Source organism: Ceratotherium simum, chromosome 16 (assembly GCF_057802395.1).
Source record: "Ceratotherium simum simum isolate JZ-2026a chromosome 16, ASM5780239v1, whole genome shotgun sequence".
NCBI classification, from domain to species: domain Eukaryota; kingdom Metazoa; phylum Chordata; class Mammalia; order Perissodactyla; family Rhinocerotidae; genus Ceratotherium; species Ceratotherium simum.
In genome coordinates, this window is record NC_141915.1 from 29,059,136 (window position 1) to 29,080,711 (window position 21,576).

At 40.4% G+C, this 21,576-nt stretch overlaps 2 protein-coding genes across 13 annotated transcripts in view; one reads left to right on the forward strand and one right to left on the reverse strand.

Moving 5' to 3' along the window:
• RAD51C (RAD51 paralog C) overlaps positions 1 to 16,080 on the reverse strand; it is a 43,693-nt gene extending 27,613 nt beyond the window's left edge. For 3 of the 6 annotated variants that reach the window (XM_087440912.1, XM_004434784.3, XM_087440911.1), the window contains exons 1-4: positions 15,913 to 16,077; positions 14,025 to 14,283; positions 13,059 to 13,225; positions 9,886 to 10,019 (exon numbers count right to left, since the gene is read on the reverse strand). In XM_087440912.1, the coding sequence (XP_087297038.1) occupies positions 9,886 to 10,019; positions 13,059 to 13,225; positions 14,025 to 14,283; positions 15,913 to 16,030 (678 nt within the window). In that variant the 5' untranslated portion in view covers positions 16,031 to 16,077. Of the gene's footprint in view, positions 1 to 9,885; positions 10,020 to 13,058; positions 13,226 to 14,024; positions 14,284 to 15,912 lie in introns of all 6 variants that reach the window. The other 3 variants (XM_087440914.1, XM_087440913.1, XM_087440915.1) reach the window with 2 other exon arrangements.
• Positions 16,081 to 16,671: 591 nt separating this feature from the next.
• Positions 16,672 to 21,576, forward strand: part of TEX14 (testis expressed 14, intercellular bridge forming factor) — a 128,860-nt gene continuing 123,955 nt past the window's right edge. For 6 of the 7 annotated variants that reach the window (XR_015554696.1, XR_015554697.1, XR_015554698.1 and 3 more), the window contains exon 1: positions 16,672 to 16,749. The gene's annotated coding sequence lies outside the window, so the exon portion shown is untranslated. Of the gene's footprint in view, positions 16,923 to 21,576 lie in introns of all 7 variants that reach the window. The other variant, XM_087440916.1, reaches the window with a different exon arrangement.

A 21,576-nucleotide genomic window follows, 5' to 3' on the forward strand; every position in this document is an offset into this window, starting at 1 on the left:
AATGTAGAGCTCTAAACAACTATATGTAAAAAAAAAAAAAAAGACCTCCAACCAATAACCTAAACTTCTGCCTTAATCAATTACAAAAAGAGCAAACTAAACCCAAAGAAAGCAGAAGGAAGGAAGTAATAAAGATTAGAGGGGAAATAATCTAAACAGACAAGAGAGAAACAATATGGGAAATTAATTAAATCAAAAGTTAATTCTTTGAAAAGACCTACAAAATTGACAAATCTTTAACTAAACTGACTAAGAAAAAAAGAGAAAAGATTCAAGTTACTCAAATCAAGAATGAAAGTGGGGACATTACTACCAACCTTACAGAAATAAAAACAATTAAAGAGATATAATGAACACTCATATGTCAAAAAATCTGATAACCTAGATGAAATGAACAAATTCACTGAAAGACACAAACTACCAAAACTGAAGAAACAGAAAATCTGAATAGACCTATAACAATTGATATTGAATCAATAATCAAAAATCTTCCAACAAAGACAAGACCAAGACCAGATGGCTTCAATGGTGAATGTTATGAAATGTTTAAAGAATTTACCCAATCCTTCTCAAACTTTTTCAAAACATAGAGAAAGGAACACTTCCTAACTCATTCTAGGAAGACAGTATTGCATTGATACCAAAGCCAGACAAAGACAACACCAGCAAAGACAACTACAGACCAATTACAGATGCAAAAATCCTCAATAAAATACTTGCAAACCAAATTCTGCATCATATTAAAAGGATTATATACCATGATCAAGTGGGATTTAACCTAGGAATGCAAAGGTGGTTCAACATATGGAAATCAATCAATGAAATTCACTATATTAATAGAATGAATAGGGGAAAAAAGCCACATGACCATCTCAATTAATGCAGAAAAACTATTTGACAAAATCCAACACCTTTCATGATAAAAACAATCAACAAATTAGGAAAAGAAGAGAGCCTCCTCAACGTGAAAAAGAGCCCACAGTTAATATCATAAAGTTGATTCTCACGATTTGCAGTTGCGGTGTTGTATAAAGACACCAGGAATGCTGGATGAGGGAATACTGAACCATTGCTCCTAGAGGAAATACAGGGCTAAGTTTCTGCGAGCTTCTGGTCACATTTTTGTCAACTGAACAATATATAACCTTATGTGTATTTCTGTTTAAAGACACAATATACATTGTTGATTCATTGACATTGAACTTGCGGCCAAAAGCATCATAACTCACGCATGAACAATGCTTATCTAACACATGTATTTTCTCCACAACACACATCACAGCCGCCTTCTGCTTAGGAACAATAGACAGCACTTCAGCGTGATGCTTGAGGGCCATGTTAAATAGTGAAATCACCAACAAAAGCACAAAAATGCAAAAAATTACGGCATTAAATAAATCATGAGGAGGACACTTGTTTACAGTATGAGAACTGAAACAAGAACGCACAGAATCATCTTGTTCAACCTCAGTTGGGAAAATGTGTCTTGGCAGACTCAAATTGTTTGCCACTCTACACTTGTCCACTACTCTGCACTGAATCGTGTCCCCGCAAAGTTCATATGTTGAAGCCCTTACCCTCAATGTTAACTGTATTTGGAGATAGGACCTCTAAGGAAGTAATTGAGGTCATTATGGGTGGGGCCCTGATCCAACAGGATTAGTGTCCTTAAAAGAAGAGACACCAGAGAGCTCACTCTCTCTTGCTCTGCCATATGAAAACACTGTGGGGCTGGGCCGGTGGCATAGTAGGTAAGTTCGAGTGCTCTGCTTGGTAGCCTGGGGTTCGCAGGTTCGAATTCTGGGTGTAGACTGACTCACCGCTCATCAAGCCATGCTGTGGTGGTGTTCCATACACAAAAAATAGAGGAAGATGGACACAGGTGTTAGCTCAGCGACAATCTTCCTCAAGCAAAGAAAGACTGGCAACAGATGTTAGCTCAGGGCCAAAAAAAAAGAATAAAATACTTAGGAGTACTTGTACATTAAAAGCTACAAAACAGGGGGCTGGCCGGTGGCGCAAGCGGTTAAGTGCAGCACTCCGCTGCAGTGGCCCGGGATTCGCCGGTTCGGATCCCAGGCGTGCACCGACACGCTGCTTGGCAAGCCATGCTGTGGCAGCATCCCATATAAAGTGGAGGAAGATGGGCATGGATGTTAGCCCAGGGCCAGTCTTCCTCAGCAAAAAGAGGAGGATTGGCAGATGTTAGCACAGGGCTGATCTCCTCACACACACACAAAAAAAGCTACAAAACGTTGTTGAAAGAAGTTAAAGACCTAAATAAATAGAATGCTATCCTGTGTTCCCAGATTAGAAGACTCAATATTACTAAAATGTCAATATACTCAATCTACAGATTCAGTACAATTTCAATCAAAATGCCAACAGTATTTCTGCAGAAATGGACAAGCCTCCATTCATATGGATTAAATTCATATGGAACTGCAAGAGGCCCTGAATAGCCAAAACAATCTTGAAAAGAAAGAACAAACTTGGAGGAGTCACATATCCCAATTTCAAAACATACTATGAAGCTACAGTAATCAAAATAGTGTGATACTGGCATAAGAACAGACACACACATCAATAGAACAGAGTCCAGAAATGAACTCATACATCTATGGTCAACTGAGTTTCCACAAGGATGCCAAGCCCATTCAATGAGGAAAGAAGAGTCTTTTCAACAAATGGTGCTGGGACAATTGGATATCTGCATGCAAAAGAATGAAGTTGGACATTTACCTCAGACTGTGTATAAAAATTAACTCAAAATGGATCAAAGTCTCAAATAAAAGAGGTAAGGCTATTAAACTTGCTGGGGTTCAGGACACACCACCCCAAAATATGGCACCTTGGCATACTGAATGTCTTAAATTGAAGGAGTTTGAGAAAATGGCAGAAGTAGGAAGGTCACTTTGACCTCCCCCCCTTGCTCTTCTTCCCTGAAAACAGATAAATCTCCTGTGTGGAAGATACCATCCCTGTATCAGGAGGGAGATATCCTTCTCACCAGAGACAGGGAATTTAGGGCTGAGAAGGCTGTATAAACAAACCTTGTTAAACTAATCCTTATCTTACAAGTTATTCCTTCACAATTTACCACCTCTAGCCCAAAACCCTTTGTCTTACCAATTCTTTACAAATTTATTGTTTTTGTCTAAAAGGTATAAAAGCTCCCTGCCCTGGTCACTTCTGGTTTTCAACTTTTGTGAAGGCTCCTATGTACATGTAAAATTTCAATAAAATTTGTGTGGTTTTTCTCCTGTTATGCTGTCTTTATCAGTTTAATTTTCAGACCCAGACAGGGGCCCTAAGAGGGTCAAGATAAACCTTTTCCTCCCCTACAAACTTTTAGCAGTAAAGTTTCATGATCTGGGATTTGGCAATGGATTCTTATAAATGACAGCAGAAACACAAGCAACAACCACCACCAATAGATAAATTGGACTTCACCAAAATTTAAAACCTTTGTGCATCAAAGGACAGTATGGAGAAAGTGAAAAGAAAATACAGAATGGAGAAAGAGTCCTTCGGGGAAAACAAATGACTTTTTGGAAAGATAAATGGGTCCTTAGAACAGATGAGAGATTTGATAGTATTGTGACAATGCCTATCTTGGTGAAAGTTCCATGTGAACTTTCTTACAAGTTATTGTAAGAATGTGTATTTGGCTGTTGTTGGATGAAGTAGTCTATAGATATACATTATATCCAGTTGATTGATGGTGTTATTGAGTTCAAGTATGCCCTTACTGGTTTTCTGCCTGCTGGATCTGTCCTTTTCTGATAGGTGTTTATATCTCCAAATAGTGGATTCATCTATGTCTCCTTGCAGCCCTATCATTTTTTGCCTCATGTAGTTTGATGCTCTGTTGTCAGGCACATACACATCACAGATTGTTATGTCTTTTTGGGGAAGTGGCCCCTTTCTCATTATGGAATTTCCCTCTTTATCCCTGGTAACTTTCCTTGGTCTGAAGTCTGCTCGCTAAAGTAAATATACCTACTCCCGCTTTCTTTCTTTCTTTCTTTTTTTGCTGAGGAAGATTCACTCTGAGCTAACATCTGTTGCCAGTCTTCCTCTATTTTTTGTATGTGGGCCACCGCCACAGCATGGCTGCCGATGAATGGTATAGGTCAGCACACAGGAACCGAACCCGAGCTGCCGAAGCAGAGTGCACCAAACTTAACCACTAGGCTAGTGGGGCTGGCCCTTGCTTTCTTTCATTAGTGTTAGCATGGTATATCTTTCTCCAATCATTTACTTTTAATCTGCATGTATCTTTATATTTAAAGTGGGTTTCTTGGCTCCCTAACTCATTCTACGAAGCTGACATTACCCTGATACCAAAACCAGACAAGGACAACACAATAAAAGAAAATTACAGGCCAATATCACTGATGAACATCGATGCAAAAATCCTCAACAAAATACTAGCAAATCGCATACAACAATATGGTAAAAAGATTATACACCATGATCAAGTAGGATTTGTTCCAGGAATGCAGGGATGGTTTAACATTCGCAAATCAATCAACGTAATACACCACATTAATAAAATGAAGAATAAAAATCACATGATCATCTCAATAGATGCAGAGAAAGCATTTGACAAGATCCAGCATCCATTTATGATAAAAACTCTGAATAAAATGGGTATAGAAGGAAAGTATCTCAACATAATAAAGATCATATATGAGAAACCCACAGCTAATATCATCCTCAATGGTGAAAAACTGAAAACCATCCCTCTAAGAACAGGAACCAGACAAGGATGCCCACTGTCACCACTCCTATTTAACATAGTACTGTAAGTCCTAGCCAGAGCAATCAGGCAAGAGAAAGAAATAAAAGGGATCCAAATTGGAAAGGAAGAAGTGAAACTGTCACTATTTGCAGATGACATGATTTTATATATAGAAAACCCTAAAGAATCCACCAGAAAACTTTTAGAAGTAATAAACGAATATGGTAAAGTTGCAGGATACAAAATCAACATAGAAAAATCAGTTGCATTTCTGTACACTAACAACGAAGTAGCAGAAAGAGAAATTAAGAATACCATCCCATTTACAATTGCAACAAAAAGAATAAAATACCTAGGAATAAACTTAACCACAGAGGTGAAAGATCTGTACACCGAAAACTATAAAACATTTCTGAAAGAAATTGAAGAAGACACAAAGAAATGGAAAGATATTCCGTGCTCTGGGATTGGAAGAATTAACATAGTTAAGATGTCCATACTTCCTAAAGCCATCTATAGATTCAATGCAATCCCTATCAAAGTTCCAACAACATTTTTCACAGAAATAGAACAAAGAATCCTAAAATTTATATGGAACAGGCCCGGTGGCTTAGTGGTTAAGTGCGTGTGCTCCGCTGCTGGCGGCCCGGGTTCGGATCCCGGGTGCGCACCGACGCACCACTTCTCCGGCCATGCTGAGGCCGCATCCCACGTACAGCAACTGGAAGGATGTGCAACTATGACATACAACTATCTACTGGGGCTTTGGGGAAAAAAATAAATAAATAAAATCTTAAAAAAAAAGAAAAAAAAAATTTATATGGAACAACAAAAGACCCCGAATAGCTAAAGGAATCCTGAGAAAAAAGAACAAAGCTGGAGGTATCACACTCCCTGATTTTAAAATATACTACAAAGCTATAGTAACCAAAACAGCATGGTACTGGCACAAAACCAGACACACAGATCAATGGAATAGAATCGAAAGCCCAGAAATAAACCCACACATCTATGGACAGCTAATCTTTGACAAAGGAGCCAAGAACATACAATGAGGAAAAGAAAGTCTCTTCAACAAATGGTGTTGGGAAAACTGGATAGCTATATGCAAAAAAATGAAAGTAGACCCTTACCTTACACCATACACAAAAATTAACTCCAAATGGATTAAAGACTTGAATGTAAGACCTGAAACTGTGAAACTTCTAGAAGAAAACATAGGCAGTACGCTCTTCGACATCGGTCTTAGCAACATCTTTTCAAACACCACGTCTCACCGGGCAAGAGAAACAATAGAAAAAATAAACAAATGGGACCACATCAAACTAAAAAGCTTCTGCACAGCAAAGGAAACCATCAACAAAACGAAAAGACAACCTAACAATTGGGAGAAGATATTTGCAAACCATACTTCTGATAAGGGCTTAATCTCCAAAATATATAAAGAACTCATGCACCTCAACAACAAAAAAACTACCAACCCAATTAAAAAATGGGCAAAAGACCTGAACAGACATTTCTCCAAAGAAGATATACAGATGGCCAACAGACACATGAAAAGATGTTCAAAATCACTAACTAACAGGGAAATGCAAATCAAAACTACAATGAAATATCACCTCACGCCCGTCAGAATGGCTATAATTAACAAGACAGGAAACATGTGTTGCAGAGGATGTGGAGAGAAGGGAACTCTCATACACTGCTGGTGGGAGTGCAAACTGGTGCAGCCACTATGGAAAACAGTATGGAGATTCCTCAAAAAATCAAGGATAGAACTACCATATGATCCAGCTATTCCACTGTTGGGTATTTATCCAAAGAACTTGAAAACACAAATTTGTAAAGGTACATGCACCCCTGTGTTCATTGCAGCCTTATTCACAATAGCCAAGACTTGGAAGCAACCTAAGTGCCCATCAAGGAACGAATGGATAAAGAAGCTGTGGTATATATACACAATGGAATACTACTCAGCCATAAGAAATGATGAAATCCAGCCATTTGTGACAACATGGATGGACATTGAGGGTATAATGCAAAGTGAAATAAGTCAGAGGGAGAAGGTCAAATACCGTATGATTTCCTTTGTTAAGTAGTAGATAATAACAACAATAAACAAACACATAGGGACAGAGATTGAATTGGTGGTTACCAGAGGGGAAGGGGGGAGGGAGGAGGGTGAAAGGGATAATTCGGTACATGTGTGTGGTGATGGGTTGTAATTAGTAGTTTGGTGGTGAACATGATGTAATCTATGCAGAAATAGAAGTACAATGATGTACACCTGAAATTTTTACAATGTCATAAACCAATGTTACTGCAATAAACAGAAAATTAAAAAAAAAATAATAATAATAATAATAAAGTGGGTTTCTTGGGCCAGCCCCGTGGCTTAGTGGTTAAATGTGCGTGCTCCGCTACTGGCGGCCCAGGTTCGGATCCCAGGTGCACACCAACGCACCGCTTCTCCGGCCATGCTGAGGCCCCGTCCCACATACAGCAACTAGAAGGATGTGCAACTATGACATACAACTATCTACTGGGGCTTTGGGGAAAAAAAGGAGGAGGATTGGCAATAGATGTTAGCTCAGAGCTGGTCTTCCTCAGCAAAAAGAGGAGGATTAGCACAGATGTTAGCTCAGGGCTGATCTTCCTCACAATAAATAAATAAATAAATAAATAAAGTGGGTTTCTTGTAGACAAAATATAGTTGGATCTTGTTTTTTGATCCACTGGTACAACCTTTTGGTAGGGGAATTTGTGTTAAACAGTTAGACTTTATTCAAGAATATCGCAATAGGGATTGCAATAGGGGAGAGAGATCGGGCTCAACTCCAAATACAACAAGGACAAGTAGGGATTCATAGCCAAGGGTGAGGGTGTCAGTGAATGGAAAATTACTAAGAGGAGACATCAAGGGTAGGAGGATTCTTGCTCAACTGACCTAACAGGATTCTTGCTATAGGCAGGACAAAGTCACATACATCAAAGGTGGGGAATGAGGAACTTTAGATATCAAGGGTGATCAGATATTAAGGGTGGGATATTCTCTCTAAACTAACTTAGCAGGATTCTTTACTATCGTACACCCATGTTCATAGCAGCATTATTCACAATACAGTCATGCATTGCTTAATGGGGATACGTTCTGAGAAATGCATCCTTAGGCAATTTTGTTATTATTCAAACATCATAGAGTACACTTACACAAACCTAGATGGTATAGCCTACTACACACCTAGGCTATATGGTACTAATCTTATGGGACTACCATCGTATATGCAGTTTGTCGTTGACCGAAACATCGTTATGCAGCTCATGACTATAATGAACTAGGCTGGTCAGGCCAAAGACAGGATGTGGGTTAAGGTCAAGACCTATTCAAAAAGAAGGCTCAGAGAAGGCTGACTAAAGTTTGGTCAAGGAGTGTCTTTGTCATGTGTATTGTTCATCACAATTAAAGATGCACATATTCTTTAATATTATAATTTTAATACTTAGAATTTATCCCATAAACATACAAATGTACTCCAAGATACATGTATAATGATTATCTCCAAACCATTGTTAGTAATAGCATCTAAAAGTCCAACAATAGAGGACTGGTTAAATAAATTAAGGTACCTATGCTTTTCCCCCCAATTTTTATTATTGTGGTAAAATACACATAACATAAAATTTACCATCTTAATCATTTTTAAGTGTACAGTTGCGTGGTATTAAATACATTCATAATTTTGTGTTACCATCTCTATAACACTTTTCATCCTGTAAAACTAAAACTCCATACTCATTAAACAATAACTCTCTATTCTCCTCTTCCCCTCAGGCCCTGGCAACCACCATTCTACTTTCTATCTCTGTAAGTTTGACTACTCTTGATACCTCATATAAGTAGAATCATACAGGATGTCTTTTTTTTGTGACTGGCTCATTTCACTTAGCAAAATGTCCTTAAGATTTATCCACATTGTAGCATATGTCAGAATTTCTTTCCTTTTTAAGGGTGAATAATACTCCATTGTATGTATATACCACATTTTACTTATCTATTCATCCATCAATGGACTCTTGGGTTGCTTCCATGTTTTTCCTATTGTGAATAATGCTGCTATGAACATAGGTGTACAAATATCTCTTCAAGACCCTATTTTCAATTCTTTTGGTTATATACTCAGACAAAGAATTGCTGGATGATATAGTAATTCCATTTTCAGTTTTTTGAGGAACCATTATACTGTTTTCTACAGCAACTATCCCATTTTACATTCCTCCCAACAGCTGAAAAGTACCTTCTTAAAATGAAATAATATGCAGCTGAAAAAAGAAGGAGGTCTATCCATATGTGTTGATACAGAAAGATATACAAACCACTAATCCAAAATGGAAGGTGTAGAACAATGTAGCATTATAATCGCATTAACAAATGTTAAAAATGGGGAGATACATATTGAAATATGTCTAAAAAATTTTTTTGAGAAGATACACAAGAAAGTATTAATAGTGATCAACTTTGGAGAGAGGTACTAGGAAGCAGTAGCAGAGGGAAGTTTCGTTTTTCATTTTATACTTTTTTGTTTGTTTGTTTGTGAGGAAGATCAGCCCTGAGCTAACATCCATGCTAATCCTCCTCTTTTTGTTGAGGAAGACCAGCTCTGAGCTAACATCTACTGTCAATCCTCCTCCTTTTTTCCCCCAAAGCCCCAGTAGATAGTTGTATGTCATAGCTGCACATCCTTCTAGTTGCTGCATGTGGGATGCGGCCTCAGCATGGCCGGAGAAGCGGTGCATCGGTGCGCACCTGGGATCAGAACCCGGGCCGCCAGCAGCGGAGCGCTCGCACTTAACCGCTAAGCCACTGGGCCGGCCCATTTTATACTTTTATATACAGTTTGATAGGAGCTATTCCACCATTACTAGAGGTGGAACCTTTTTCTACATTATTTCAATTTCTTACTTTGGGCATTTTATTTAAATATATATATGCTAAATAAATGTAAATATAAATAAATTGTAGGACAAGGAAAAGATTTTCAGCATTGGCTTATGCCACTGTACTATTTACTTATTTTTCATACTAATCAAACAGCTCCAAAGACACTTGAATAGCTATATTTCAGTAGTTTGAGCCATACCTTTGAGTGTTCTGAAAGGAAGTCTGGAAGGAGATAAACTTGTGCCAGTAGCTCTGTGTAGTCACGACAACGAAAATAATAAATATGGGAAAGAATATTTTCAAGAGTGAAATCCTCCAAAGCTTTTGGGTGCTCTGAAATAAACAACAAAACAATCTTAAAATAATTAGTTTTACCTGTTTTGGTATATTGGTGAATGTAGGAAAACAATACCTTTGAACAAGAATATGCTTCACTCTGAATAACAAAACTATTCACTTTAAATAAAACTGTAGGGCCGGCTCCGTGGCTTGGCAGTTAAGTGCGCGCGCTCTGATGCTGGCGGCCCGGGTTCGGATCCCGGGCATGCCCCAAGGCACCACTTCTCCGTCCAACCCGGGGCCGAGTCCCACGTACAGCAACTAGAAGGAGGCGAACCTATGGCATACAACTATCTACTGGGGCTTTGGGGGGAAAAAAATGAATAAATAAAATCTTTAAAAAAAATAAATAAAAAAAAAATAAAACTGTAGCAAAATTATTATAAACTATCATTTCATAATTCCTGGCCTATTATTTTTACCTTTTCCATTGCTTCCTTACATAGTAGGCTATCCAGAAATTGTTTATACACATATATGACTAGAGTTTTAATGCCTGCCTTTTCATATTTCTAGTTATTGACTTCCATTGAATAGAAGTAACATAATGGAATTTCTCTTTGTTTTTTCCATAGGACTACAAAGTAAGAGTTAGAAGGAATAATGTTCAAAAGAAGCATTTTTCCCCCTTAAATGCTGCAGTATAGTTTGATATTTAAGTAGAAACAATGATAAAAAATAAAATTCCCTCCTTAGATTGGACTTAAAAAAATAACCAGTTTGGGGGCTGGCCCCGTGGCTTAGCAGCGGTTAAGTGCTCGCACTCCGATACTGGCGGCCCGGGTTCAGATCCCGGGCGCGTACCTATGCACTGCTTCTCTGGCCATGCTGAGGCCGTGTCCCACGTACAGCAACTAGAAGGATGTGCAACTATGACATACAACTATCTACTGGGGCTTTGGGGGAAAAAAAGGAGGAGGATTGGCAACAGATGTTAGCTCAGAGCTGGTCTTCCTCAGCAAAAAGAGGATTAGCATGGATGTTAGCTCAGGGCTGATCTTCCTCACAAAAAGAAAAAAATAATAAAAAAAAAAATAACCAGTTTGGTTTTGTACATATTTTAAAGAGAAACCAGTTAAAAATTACTGCATTTTAAAATGTACTTTAGGGCCGGCTCTGTGGCTTGGCGGTTAAGTGCGCGCGCTCTGATGCTGGCGGCCCGGGTTCGGATCCCGGGAGCGCCCGGAGGCACCACTTCTCCGTCCAACGCGAGGCCGAGTCCCGCGTACAGCAACTAGAAGGATGTGAACCTATGACATACAACTATCTACTGGGGCTTTGGGGGGAAAAAGCTGAATAAATAAAATCTTTAAAAAAAAAAAAAAAAAAAAAAAAAAAAAAAAATAAAATGTACTTTAAGTTTTAACATTGGAAAAAAACCCCAAGAAATTAAATTTCAGAAAACATTGCCTATTGCAAATATACATTTAAAAAGTTCAGGGGCCAGCACCGTGGCTTAGCGGTTAAGTGCTCGCACTCCAATGCTGGCGGCCCAGGTTCGGATCTGGGCATGCACCAACGCACCGCTTCTCCGGCCATGCTGAGGCCACGTTTCACATACAGCAACTAGAAGGATGTGCAGCTATGACATACAACTATCTACTGGGGCTTTGGGGAAAAAAAATAAATACATAAATAAAATTATAAAAAGTTCATTTTTAACCAAAAAATAACAGCTTAATCACACACAAATCATTAAAAACTCTCTATTCTAGTACTATACCTACAATATTTACAATAAGATTTTAAGACACTATAGGGCCAGCCCCGTGGCTTAGCAGTTAAGTGCGTGCGCTCCGCTGCTGGCGGCCCGGGTTCGGATCCCAGGCTCGCACCGACGCAGCGCTTCTCCGGCCATGCTGAGGCCGAGTCCCACATACAGCAACTAGAAGGATGTGCAGCTATGACATACAACTATCTACTGGGGCTTTGGGGGAAAAAATAAATAAATAAATAAAATTTAAGACACTATAATAAATACACATTGTGACATGAGTAGCTTTAAGGACTTTCAGTAGATATACTGGTCATTAGTTAAAAAGGATACCTAGTACTCCTGTGAAAATACAAATATCCAGCTGATTACACTCATTCAAAGGGAATACAGTCATGCGCTGCATAATGACGTTTCAGTCAATGATGGATCACACATACAACAGTGATCGAAGAAGATTAGTACCATACAGCCTAGGTGTGCAGTCGGCTATACCATCTAGGTTTTGTAAGTACACACACTCTATGATGTTCGAACAATGACAAAATTGCCTAACGATGCATTTCTCAAAACGTATCCCCACTGAGCAACACATGACTGTACAAGCATCTTATGAAGAGCATTATGGTTTTTAAAACTTCTAGAGAAAAGAATAAGGACTGCATATCAAAAAATAAAGTAAAATAAAACAAAGCAAACAGTCAAACCAGAAACCATTTAATTTTATAAGTAATTGAAAGGTTGAATTAAAATTACCTTAAAAAAGTTTTTTTAAATAATTTTATGTCCACATAACAAATGCAAAAAAACTTCCCAAACACTTTAACAATACAATTAACACAGACATGAAGTCAATTACATACTACTCAGAGCCCCATAAGTTCAATCAGCTTAATGTTCCAAACATTTCCTGACATGCTTTTTCAAAGCTACCTTAGATTTTTGGAAAAACTTGTATGGAAGTCAATATACACTGAATACATTGAACGCACTAAGACAACACTTACTTTTATTCAGGCGTCCAGCAACAACAGTTTATACCTGGCAGGTCAGAGCATGATGATTTGAAGTCATGCACTGAAATACATATGTAGGTTTTGCCACAGAGCTCCTGCAGTAAGAAGTGAAGGCCATAAAAGGGGAAGGCCAGTCCAGGTTGTGGCATTTCTCATTTTGTAAAGGAAATATGAGTTTAACACTAGTACACTGTCAAGTCATCAAGCTTCACATTCCAAATGGTCTCTTGCTGAGGCTTGACATGGGTACAAATGCAAATTACTTTTATCATACAGAAAAAAGAGGGTCACTTGCTAACTTACCCTCTCCCAAATGTGTTCCTGCTATAAGCTGAAGGTGCTGAATGCAGGCAGTAGCAATGTCTACCACTCTATCAACCATAAAACTTCCTTCTGTATCAATAAAAACTGCTTCACCTTCCACTCCTCCAAAACATTCTGGTATCTGCACATCTACTGCCAACTGCATACTGTCAAGAGAAAGTCAAATGACCAAATGATTATCATGCTCATCTAAGGCAGTGCTTTTCAGACCCCAGATCACCACCCATTAGGTACCACTAAATGTTTTATAAATGCAAATATACTCCCCAAGGCAACACAGGTGGCTGACTCTCCATGGCTCCAAATATATGTGAATCAATTAATGCTTGGATTAAGGAGAAGGTATGCCTATAAAACCATGATTAAGGACTATTTAGTGGTTTTTAGGCCTCTGGGAATGGAACACTTTATTATTATAAGTAAAGCTACTTTCAAATATTTGAATTTTAAATATATTCTCACAAATTAATTATATAATAAAGTAAAAGACTGCCTGTTTACCCCAATGACTACATTAGTATGTTACAAAAGAAACATTTTTAATTAATTAATTAATTTTTTTTTTGTGACAAGGACCAGCCCTTAGCTAACATCCAATGCCAATGCTCGCCCATCTTCCTCTACTTTATATGGGACTCTGCCACAGCATGGCTTAACAAGCGGTGCGACAGTGCGTGCCCGGGACCCGAACTGGCCCGGGATCCGAACTGGCGAACCTCTTGTGCCACGAGGCTGGCCCCAAAAAGAAACATTTTTTTGATATCAAAATAATTGTATCAATTTAGATTGCTTAAGTAACACCAATGGTAAGTTGATTTTTGTTTGATGCATGCACGCACACACACATGTGCCTTTTTTGGTTTCCTGACCAGATCCATAGCACAATACTCTTATTACTTACATAAACGTTAAGCCCATCCTTAAGAGGGGAACATTTTACTTTACCATAATTGTGTTTTTCCAACACCTGGTGCACCACAAATTTCTGTTGTTTTGGTCAAGGGTACTCCACCCCCAAGAATATCATCCAGTGCCGAACAGAAGGTAATTATGAAGTTCTGGGTGTGCTCCTGCTCAAGTAGTTCCAGTGCTGTGCACTTCTTGCCTGACTCAGCTGTACCAATATATCTTGGTTTATTTGTGAGACATTCTCTTCTTATAATTTGCAGAGTTTCTAAGGCTTCCTCTTTAGTTATCCCAACTTCTGAAAGTAAAATAAGAAAAAAACACCCTGACTTTAGAGATTTAAAACAATCTATGGGGCCGGCCCCCCGGCTTAACGGTTAAGTGCACAAGCTCTGCTACTGGCGGCCCGGGTTCGGATCCCGGGTGCGCACCGACGCACCGCTTCTCCGGCCATGCTGAGGCCCAGTCCCACATACAGCAACTAGAAGGATGTGCAACTATGACATACAACTATGTACTGGGGCTTTGGGGGGAAAAAAAAAGGAGGAGGATTGGCAATAGATGTTAGCTCAGAGCCAGTCTTCCTCAGCAAAAAAAGAGGAGGATTAGCATGGATGTTAGCTCAGGGCTGATCTTCCTCACAAAAAAACAAAAAACAAAACAAAAAACAAAAAAAACCCAATCTAACATGCTAGTAAGTTGTCCTCCTTAATTTTTTATTTTCTTATTTTTATTTATTTATTTATTTATTGTGTGTGAGGAAGATCAGCCCTGAGCTAACATCCATGCTAATCCTCCTCTTTTTGCTGAGGAAAACCAGCTCTGAGCTAACATCTATTGCCAATCCTCCTCCTTCCCACCCCCCCAAAGCCCCAGTAGATAGTTGTATGTCATAGTTGCACATCCTTCTAGTTGCTGTATGTGGGACTTGGCCTCAGCATGGCCGGAGAAGCGGTGCGTCGGTGCGCACCGGGATCTGAACCCGGGCCGCCAGTAGCGGAGTACGCGCACTTAACTGCTAAGCCACGGGGCCGGCCCAGATGCACATTTTAAACAATACACTTATGCTTCCTCAATGACACAATTTCATTCCTATCCAACAATATGGCATAGTCTGCAGTGAAAGATTTAAAACAAACAGTTAACACTGAGTCTACATTTACTCTTGAGCGGCAAGTTGGAAACTCCTTATTTTCCATTGTTAAGAGCAATGACTTAAAATTCTGTTCTATCTTAATAGCACAGTTCGGGCAAACTGGAATGTAATGTGCACAGTGAGACTGACGGCAGACGGCTTCATTTTTGCACACCTCAGGATACAGTGGTTCCCATCAACATATAATCTACAGTGCTCTGGAATGTGAAGTTTTGGTTTTTTTCAGTGAATCACATAAGAAAAGCGATGTCTTCTTTCTACCGCTTTCTTCAGGTTCTGGGGATTCTATTCCCTTTCTCACTCTTAGTATCTCTAGTCCTATCTCGAATCCCGCATTTCTCAAATTTAATCCTTGCCCCTTTGATTTTGAAACAGCAAAAATCAGACAGCCTGTCTAGGTTCCAATCCTGGCTCCATAACTACCTAGCCCAGGCATCATGAAAAGTTACTTAACCTCCCCAAGCATCAGTTCCTTCATCTACATATTGGACATAATCCACGTAAGATTCTTTTGAATATGAATGAGATAACCCTCAGAGCATTCAGCAGGCACCGGCAGAGACAGCAATTAGTAAACGTTTTCAAGACCACAGTTCTAACCACGCAAACCACGTTTAAGCGGAGTCAAGGAGCCGTTTCACGGTGTAAACACAGCGGTGGCGGCAGCAGAAGCTGGGGGAGACTGGGCTGAGGCCTCAAGGCGGGAGAACGGAGAGGGAGGCGGCACAGACGGCGGCCAGCGTGCCTCAGCCTGCCGTCGGGAGTCGTTACCTTTGCTGAGCTCGGAAGGTTTCACCTCTAGGAGTTCCTCAGCAGTCTGAAAACCTGCAGACACCAGCTTCACCCGCACCGCTGGCGACAAGGGGAAACTCACTAAACCCCGCTGCATTTCAAACCCGGACGCCTACGCGCGCAGCCGCGCTGACCCAGAGCTACTAAACCCGGATCGACCAAATCCCGCTCGCTCGCGCTCGGCCGCGCCGTGTGACGTCAGACGTAAAGCGACAAGGGCGGGGGCGCGGCCTGGCTGCACGCGGCTTGAGGCTTTGTGGCTCTGTGGCGGTGTGTTAGATTTTCACACTTCTACATTGTTTCCATCGTGATTCTTCCAAATCCCTTTTAGGGTTTATCCATCAAACGTACATCCTGACAGTAAAAGATAGATGGAGACCGCAGGCTGGATAGCCAGGCCTAGCAGGCCCTATACACCACATTTCTTCACCTCTGCCCTGGCCCGTTGGTTGGAAACTTGAGGGTTGTTAATAGGAATGATACCCGCCCCCGCCGCGAGTGGGAGTAACGCGTGCACACACACTGGCCAGTTGCCGGTTTAGGGTATGGAACGGTCATATAAGGATTAATCTGTGTTCTCATTATAGGGTTTCAGTCTCTTGACTCTTCTCGCCCACTGTCCCCCTTGGCTTTCCCCCTCGCCTTTCACGCCCTGGCCCTCGCCCTCGCGAGGGATTGTGGGTCAGCCCCCCACCGCGCGAGGAGAGCTCGGCGCAGAATCCCTGCACCCCCCCACGCCAGCCCGCGAGTCCAGTCTGGAGCGTGGTGGTTTCTGAGACCGTTAGTTCTTCACGGCTAGAAGCAATAGCTGGAAAAGTAAGCAAGTAATGTCCACATGTTGGGCTGGGCATGGGCTCCCGGGGCCCTGAGAGGGAGTAGTTGGGCTGCTCAAGAGCTCCTGCTCTGGTACAGACTTGGGAAGGGACCGCGAACTTGGAGGGAATTGAGAGGCAGTTTCGAAGGTGGTTACGCAGTGTTTCTTTGCCTAGGTGAGTATGATTTAATTAGGGGAGTAACTCATTGCCTACCTTTTGCGACGGTTCTTAGCTTTGACTTTTCTTTGTAGCTTAAAGACACTCTCTAAATATTGCAAATCAGAACCCTTTAAGTATGTAAGGTCTAAGGAAGGAAACATGTTAAGCACGCTAGCAAATACCACACATTTCAAATGCTCACAACCATGCTGCGAGGAAAATAAGGACATAGAAGCTCAGAGCACAGTTTTCTTGAAGTCAAAATTAAAACTTGATACCCTTTTTTCCACCGCGAGCTACCTCCAAATTGTGAGCTCCTCTTGGGGTGGGGGTTGGGGAATTCGAGAAATATTTGTCCTCCATTTGGTAGGGCAGGGAAAGTCTGGCAGGACTGGTCAAAATGTGGTTTTGTTTGCCACTCAGTACATTGCTTAACTGCAAGTATGATCCACATCTGGGCATTACATAAATGTTGTCCGTGTAGAGAATTCATGGTTTTCCTTATAAAGCAGCCAGAGTCTTGGGTGAAGAGATGGTGTTGACATATTCAGGGATAGCTCTTCAGTTAGTTTGGTCAAACTGAGTGGAATCGGTCGTGTTTAGAATTTTCTTTCATTGGCAGTGGAGAGTTAAGAAACTAGTTGACTCTGTAGCTATACAATTATGTGTTAGTATCTCATTCTGACCCTTGAGTTGCTTATAATTACTGTTTCCGTCATCATTCTTAAGATCTCTTTAGTATAGTTTGCTCTATATTCAAAGTGGGATCCTCGGATCCAGATTTATGAGGCCAGGTACCAAATCCCATACCAAACAAAGCTATGACACTTTTATGTAAGGTGCACGTTCCTATAGTGGCAGGTTTTCTCACATATTTTCTTTAGAGAGGGAAGAATTGAATGATTTAACTGGTAACCCATTTAAAACATTTTCTTTTAAACGTTAATAAATTGTAGAGTAAAATGCAAACATAAAAATAGATTTTAAGATAAAAGTAAGACTTTAAAGAAAGATCTAGTTTAAACGGGATACTTCAGTAGCCTCCCAAAGCTTCTTGAGAATGTTTTTATTTTCCTTTGCGATTTGGGGTTACTTGAGGAAAAAGTTTGAGAGGCACTACTATGGGCAAACAAGCATGAGCTTTGAAGTCATACAAAAATTGGGCTTATATCACATCTCTGGAAATTACCAACTGTGAGACTTTCAGCAAGTTACTCAGTTTTCTCACCTGCAACTAGAAGATAATATTTCATGGGGTTGTTATAAATATTAAATTAACAGATATAAAATATTTAGCACAGAAATGATATATAATAAATCTTAGTTTGTCCATTTTAAAATATTCTAACGTGTTTGCATTTGAAAAGCCTTATTGAACACTTAGCAGAGTGCTAACGCTGTAATGCCTGCAATTGTAAATTGCCAAAGAAATGTATGCTTTTACATATTTTATGTGACTTGATCATTATAATAATCCTGTGAACAGTTTACTGGGATCCCTATTTAAGACTAGCACACTGAAGATTGGATAACTTAAGCAAAATTAAATATTTATTAAGTGCTAGTAATATGCAGGAAGACAGGGCAAACGAGACAGTCTGCCCTCATGGAGCCCGTAATCAGGATCGTTACTGGGTATTTTTTTTTTTTAAAGATTTTATTTATTTATTTTTCCCCCCAAAGCCCCAGTAGATAGTTGTACGTCATAGCTGCACATCCTTCCAGTTGCTGCATGTGGGACGCGGCCCCAGCATGGCCGGAGAAGCGGTGGGCACCGGGGATCCAAACCCCGGGCCGCCAGCAGCGGAGCGCGTGCACCTAACCGCTAAGCCACGGGGCCGGCCCATGGGTATTTCTGACTTGTGTTGCATTCCTGACTTCTGTTGCTATCTAGATATAATACTAAGGGTAGGAAAGAGCTATTGTTGTCAATATCTATAATTAATCTAAGTATTCAAATAAGGAGACATTTTCACACTGACTGGGCTATTTTCTAGAGATGTGAGAGGAATAATATGAATATTTCTGTTATAGCTGGGAAGTTTATTTTCTTTTAGCCTAAGAACATAGAACTTTTAAAAATGGTGACCTTGCATGTTCAAGTGGATTAGGAAATAGGAGAGAGAAATGAGTGCTGTTCGGATGGAGAAGAAACTCCAAATCAAGGCTTAGCTTTAGAGGTGATTGTGATAAAGCTTGAGGCCTCAGACATATATGTTTAGAGTAGCAGTATCAATTACACAAGGCCTTATACATAGTAGGAGCTCAATATATATTTGTTGTCCACAAACTCTTTCTTGAAACGTTCTTCTCACTTGACTTCTGTGATGCCACACTCCAGATTTCCTTCCCGCCCATCTGGCTTTTCTGTCTCCGTTGGAAGCTCATGCTCCATTACCTGGGCATGAAATGTTAGAGTTATTTTAAGGCCCTGTAGCAGAGTTTTCACTGACTACTTGGTTCTATCCTCTCCTCTCCTCTCTCGTTCTCTCAGCCTTGCTGCTATCGTATTCACATTAACAGTTCAGTGACTATTTATATGCCAATGATTCTTAAATTTCTGTTTCTAGCCCTGACCTGTTCTCTGACTTGCATATGCAAATATCTAATTGCCTACTGGACAGTGTAAAGTCTCCAACCCAGCCTATCTTAAACCTAACTCACTATCTTCATCCTACTCCGCAGACCTTGTCCTCTTCCTGCATTCTCTACCTCCATGAACTGAATATCTATCCTTCTGTCTACACAAACCAGAAATCTAGGAATCATCCTCAACACCTCCTTCCCTTTCACTCCACGTATTCAATGTATCCACAGATCCTATCAGTTTTCTTTCTAAAATATCTAGGTTATGTTCATGTCTCCCTCTCTAGACCAAGCTCCCACCATTTCTCTTGTAGGTACTGCAAGAGCCTTTTAGGTGGTCTCTCTGCGTCTTGTCACCTCCGCTTCTAGTCTGTTCTCCCATGCTGCAGCCAGTGTCCTTTCTACAGTCCTTTCAGTTGTTTCACTCCCTATTTTGCTTTTAGGATAAAGACCAGATTTCTTGGTCTGACCGGTGGCTTAGCAGTTAAGTGCGCGCGCTCCGCTACTGGTGGCCCGGGGTCAGATCCCGGCGCACACCGACGCACCGCTTGTCTGGCTATGCTGAGGCCGCATCCCACATACAGCAACTAGCAGGATGTGCAACTACGACTTACAACTATCTACTGGGGCTTTGGGGAGAAAAAGGGAAAAAAAAAAAGATTGGCAGTAGATGTTAGCTCAGGGCCGGTCTTCCTCAGCAAAAAGGGGAGGATTGGCATGGATGTTAGCTCAGGGCTGATCTTCCTCACACAAAAAAAATAAAAATAGGGGCCGCCCCCGTGGCTTAGCGGTTAAGTGCGCGTGCTCCGCTACTGGCGGCCCGGGTTCGGACCCCAGGCGCGCACCGACGCACCGCTTCTCCGGCCATGCTGAGGCCGTGTCCCACATACAGCAACTAGAAGGATGTGCAACTGTGACATGCAACTATCTACTGGGGCTTGGGGGGCGGGGGAAGGAGGAGGATTGGCAATAGATGTTAGCTCAGAGCTGGTCTTCCTCAGCAAAAAGAGGAGGATTAGCACGGATGTTAGCTCAGGGCTGATCTTCCTCACAACAAAATAAAATAAAATAAAAATATAAATAAATAAAAATAAAAAAGACCAGATTTCTTAATAAGATTTACAGAAAGCCTTACGTGTTCTGACTCTCATTTACCTCTCTGCCTTTTACTCTCTACGCTCCAGCCACTCTGGCCCTTAATTCCTTGTGTGTGCCAGACTTTATCCCACAACAGAGCCTTTGCACGTGCCTGTCATTTTACGTCTCCCTGCTTCATGCAGTTAACTACTGTTTATCCTTCATTGACCTGTTCTCTGACCCTGAACCTCTGCCTCCAACAAACCCCCTCAAACTAGGTCAGATCTCCCCTTTAAGGCTCTCATAGCACCAGGGGCCTTTGTGCGATCATTTTTTACCATATGTCTCCCCAACTAAACATAAAGCTTCAGTAGAGCGGGGACCATGTGAATTTTACTCACTATTGTTCTCCTAGAGCCCCTAGCCCAGTGTATGGCTATAGTAGGTGCTCAGTAGATATTTGTTAAAAGAACAGATGATTAGATGATTGACCTGCTCCTCTTTCCCTATATTTTTCTGTTTTGTACTCTTAAATATGGTAGAAAATATATACTTGTAGGATGTATCTATTTATAGAAAACAAATACAGAAAATATAAAGAAAATAAAACATTCATAAACTTTTTCTTCAACTCAGAGATAATAATATTAAAATTTTGGTTTATTTTAATCTTTCTTCTAGTTCATATAATGTATTTATTTTACATACTTGTGATCAAATTGTACAGAAATTTTTATGTCTTTTGTTTTTCACTTAATATTTTGTCAAAGCTTTCTCCCATGTGATTGAAAATTATTTGAAAATTAAGTTTAATGCTTGTGTACTATTCTGTCCTGAGGCCCATTTGGACAGCTGAATTATTTCCTTTTTTAGCTGTGATGAAGTAGTGTGCTTACTCTCACTCTCACTCGCTTTTGCTAAGGATACATTTCTGGAAGTAGAATTCCTGGATCAAAGAGTATGCACATTTTCGTTTTAAATCATATCGCCAAATGTTTGCACCACT